We start from the raw sequence: 3,572 nt of genomic DNA, 5'->3' as shown, positions 1-3,572 counted from the left end.
CGGGCATGGTGGCGGCAGCCTGTAATCCCAGCTACTCAGGAGACTGAGGCAGGAGAATCAGTTGAACCTGGGAGGTGGAGGTTGCAGTGAGCCAAGATCATGCCACTGCACTCCAACGTGGGCCACAGAGCGAGAGTCTGTCAAAAGAAGAAAGAAAGAGAAGGAAAGAAAGAAGGAAGGAAGGAAGGAAAGGAGGAAAGAAGAAAAAAGAAAGAAAAGAAGGAAGGGAGGGAGGGAGAAATGGAGGAAAGAAGAAAAAGAGAGAGAGAGAAAGAAACAAAGAAAGGAAGGAAGGAAGGAAGGAAGGCAAAGAAAGAAAGGAAGAAGAGAGAGGGAGGGAAAGAGAAAAAGGGAAGGAAGGAAAGGAAGGGAGGGAGGGAGGGAGGAAGAGAGAACATCTTACTAAGCAACTCATGCCTTGGAGTCTCTGTCAGAGCACGCTCTCCCAAAAGAGCATCTCTAGTGTTTCCTGGTATCCTTACCCCCATAAATGGCATGCTCCATTTGCAATAATGTGGGTAAATGCTTGTTAAAATATCTATACAGTATTAGTTCAATAAGTGGCTTAAAACACAGACATAGAAAAAGAAAACTGGTGGGCACAGTTGCTCACACCTATAATCCCAGCACTTAGGGAGGCTGAGGCAGAAGGACCAGTCTGGGCAACATAGCGAGACCTGTCTCTACAAAAACAAAAAAAAAAAGGAAAGCTAAAGGGAGATATAATCAAATGATTGCCTGGGGACTAGGGAGTATACAGAGAGATTTTATTTTTCTTTCTGATTTTTTCTATTTTCCATTTTCTACAATGAGCATACATTATTTGTGTTACAGAAATTAAATCAAATAGCATTTGTTATAGGAAAATGTTCTTGTTAGATTCTTCCAAGGACCCCAGTCCCAATTCCCATCTCCTGACTCACCTGTGCTCCCTCAGGTGAGTTCATCTGGACTGTGCCTGTGCCTCCCTCTGATGATTTAATCTAGACTGCACCTGTGCCTCCCTCGGATGATTTAATCTAGACTGCTCCTGTGCTCCCTCTGATGATTTAATCTAAACTGCATCTGTGCCTCCCTCTGATTATTTAATCTAGACTGCACCTGTGCTCCCTCTGATGATTTAATTTAGACTGCACCTGTGCTCCCTTGGATGATTTAATCTAGACTGCACCTGTGCTCCCCCTGATGATTTAATCTAGACTGTACCCGTGGTTCTGTGACTGCATGATGCAGACTCTGGGGTTCCAGGATCTAGTTATCTGTCTGCGTGTTGACTGGTCCTGTGGACAAATGTCAGGGCCCCCTCACCAGAATGGTAGACTAAAGGGCTTCATCCATCCCAGTTGTCCCTCTTCCCGTCCTGCCCAGGCCTTTCTCTCTGCTGGGCACAGCCATGGACTAGCCCTGATTCACACTCCAGTTCCACCCGACCTCATCACAACCCAAGCCCAGCCTCAAGCCATCCCCACCTGTCACCTACTTGCTCTTGTCTTCAAAATCTGCAGAATGGGAGCAGCCAGCTCCCCATGTCCTCCTCACCCCTCCCTCCATCCCGCCCTGCCACACCCATCTCCTCTCCGAGACCACGCCCACATGGCCCCATCGGAATCTCAGGAATTCAGATCTCTGCCCTGAAGCAAATCTCAGAAGAGCTACTGTGTATGGAGGGGATTCCCTTCCACCCCCTGCAGGTTCGTCTTCCTTAAGCTGCAAGATGGAAGGAGGACAGAGCAGCCGGCGGACAATCCGCCTGAGGGGAAGGAGAAGGAAAGGCAGGCGAGATGGGGCCAGGAGGTGTTGGGCAGCTCTGGTGCCTCTGTCTCCAGACCCTTAAGGTAGGGGAGACAAACATCAAGTCAGGGCACAGACAGGACGCACTGCTGATATCTTTCAGAGGCAGCTCAAAGATTGCTCAGTTCCCGCCATTCACCACCCACCTGCCCTTGCCTCCACCCCTGGCCGCAACCTGCCTGTGCTCAGGGAAGGGGCACTGCCTCTAACATCACCCTCTGTCTGCACTACTGGAAGGAGAAGGTGCTGCCTGCCTGCCCTGCCACCAGTACTGCTTGGAGGAGACTTCCAGACTCATGACTGTCCCAGCCCTGGTTCCAGATCATCAGCGCCGTTACTGTGGATGGCTCTGTCCTTAGATGACTGTCCAGTGGGTAGACAGTGTCTCTGAATCTGCTGCTGTACATCTGCCTTGTGGAGACCCTCCTCCAAATTGCCCAGGCCCTCCACACCGCCCCTGTGTTTAGCATCTCTGCTCCCCGGGTTCAGTTGCAGTCCGTTTCTTGACTAAGTGAACTAATTTCACAATTTCATCTTATCTTTAGGGTTTGTTTTGTTTGTCAAACTTGTCCATACTCATTTTCTCTCAAAGCCCTGAGATGTTTTCCAACTGTAAGACAAGGACAGAGCCTTTGATGCACACTTTTCTGAGTTGCCATGTGGATTAAATGAGTAAACGTGGATGAAGTCCCTAGAGCAACACCTGGTGCCGTGTAAATGCTCTGTAGGCAACAAATATTGGTATGGCCGGGCAGCAGCATCCAGCCCATTTTACAGATGGTGTGGAAGGCCAGAGTAGCCAAATGGGTCAGAGTCAGGACTGGAAACTAGGTCTGCACAAAACAGAGCTCTCAAGAGAGAAGTTCCACCTGTCCCCCAGGGCTGGGGGCAGTGGAGGTGGAATCTCTGCTTACCTCCCTCTAGCTGTGAGATATGGCACCAAATCACTCTGAGTCCACTCTCCTCAACTATAAGATGGGATATTATTAGCCACCTCAGGGGATGCTGAGATGAGATGAGTCTCTGGGCGCGGTGGCTTACGCTTGTAATACTAGCACTCTGGGAGGCCGAGGCAGGCAAATCACTTGAGGCCAAGCATTTGAGACCAGCCTGGCCAACATGATGAAATCCTGTCTACTAAAAATACAAAAAATTAGCCAGGCATGGTGGCAGGCGCCTGTAATCCCAGTTACCCAGGAGGCTGAGGCAGGAGAATCGCTTGAACCCAGGAGGCGGAGGCTGCAGTGAGCCAAGATTGCGCCGCTGCACTCCAGCCTAGGCAACAGAGCGAGACTCCATCTCAAAAAAAGAAAAAAAAAAGAAGAAGAAGAAGAAGAAAGAAATCACCATGAGCAGCTGTGAATTCCATGCACGGAGCTGGAGTTGGTGTTCAACAAATGTCAGGTGCCTACCCCCACCACACAGGGCTGCCACCCTCTACAGTGTCTTTATGCAAACTTGAAACCCCCTCTGGATGGGTGCAGCCCTGTGAGCCATGTTTTAAAGAGCAGAGCACAGGCTGGATTTCATCTCCTACTACATGTCCCTTAGCCGGCAAACTTGAGCAGAGAACACTCTAGACAACTGTCTGTAGCAGTCCTGTGCCCGCTCCCTTCATTCCTTTCTATTTGTTGTCCAACTCTATGAGCACTAAGAAACAAGCCATTTCTATCTTCTGTACCCGCTGTGGGCATCTTACCTGCCTCCCAAGAAGCTAGAAGGAAGAGGAGGCAGCACTGGAGGCCAAAGGTGGAGCAGAGGCTGTGGACCGTCTGGGCCAT

At 50.0% G+C, this 3,572-nt stretch overlaps 1 protein-coding gene across 1 annotated transcript in view; it reads right to left on the bottom strand.

The window, feature by feature from the left end:
* The window catches only part of DPCR1 (diffuse panbronchiolitis critical region 1), a 17,559-nt gene extending 13,987 nt beyond the window's left edge, over nt 1-3,572 (bottom strand). The window contains exon 1 of the mRNA XM_011999106.1: nt 3,491-3,572. Within this exon, the coding sequence (XP_011854496.1) occupies nt 3,491-3,572 (82 nt within the window). The remainder of the gene's footprint in view (nt 1-3,490) is intronic.

Source organism: Mandrillus leucophaeus, unplaced genomic scaffold (assembly GCF_000951045.1).
Source record: "Mandrillus leucophaeus isolate KB7577 unplaced genomic scaffold, Mleu.le_1.0 Scaffold581, whole genome shotgun sequence".
Lineage (NCBI taxonomy): Eukaryota > Metazoa > Chordata > Mammalia > Primates > Cercopithecidae > Mandrillus > Mandrillus leucophaeus.
Note: the sequence above shows the minus strand (reverse complement) of the source record. Positions and strands in the feature narration are given on the sequence as shown.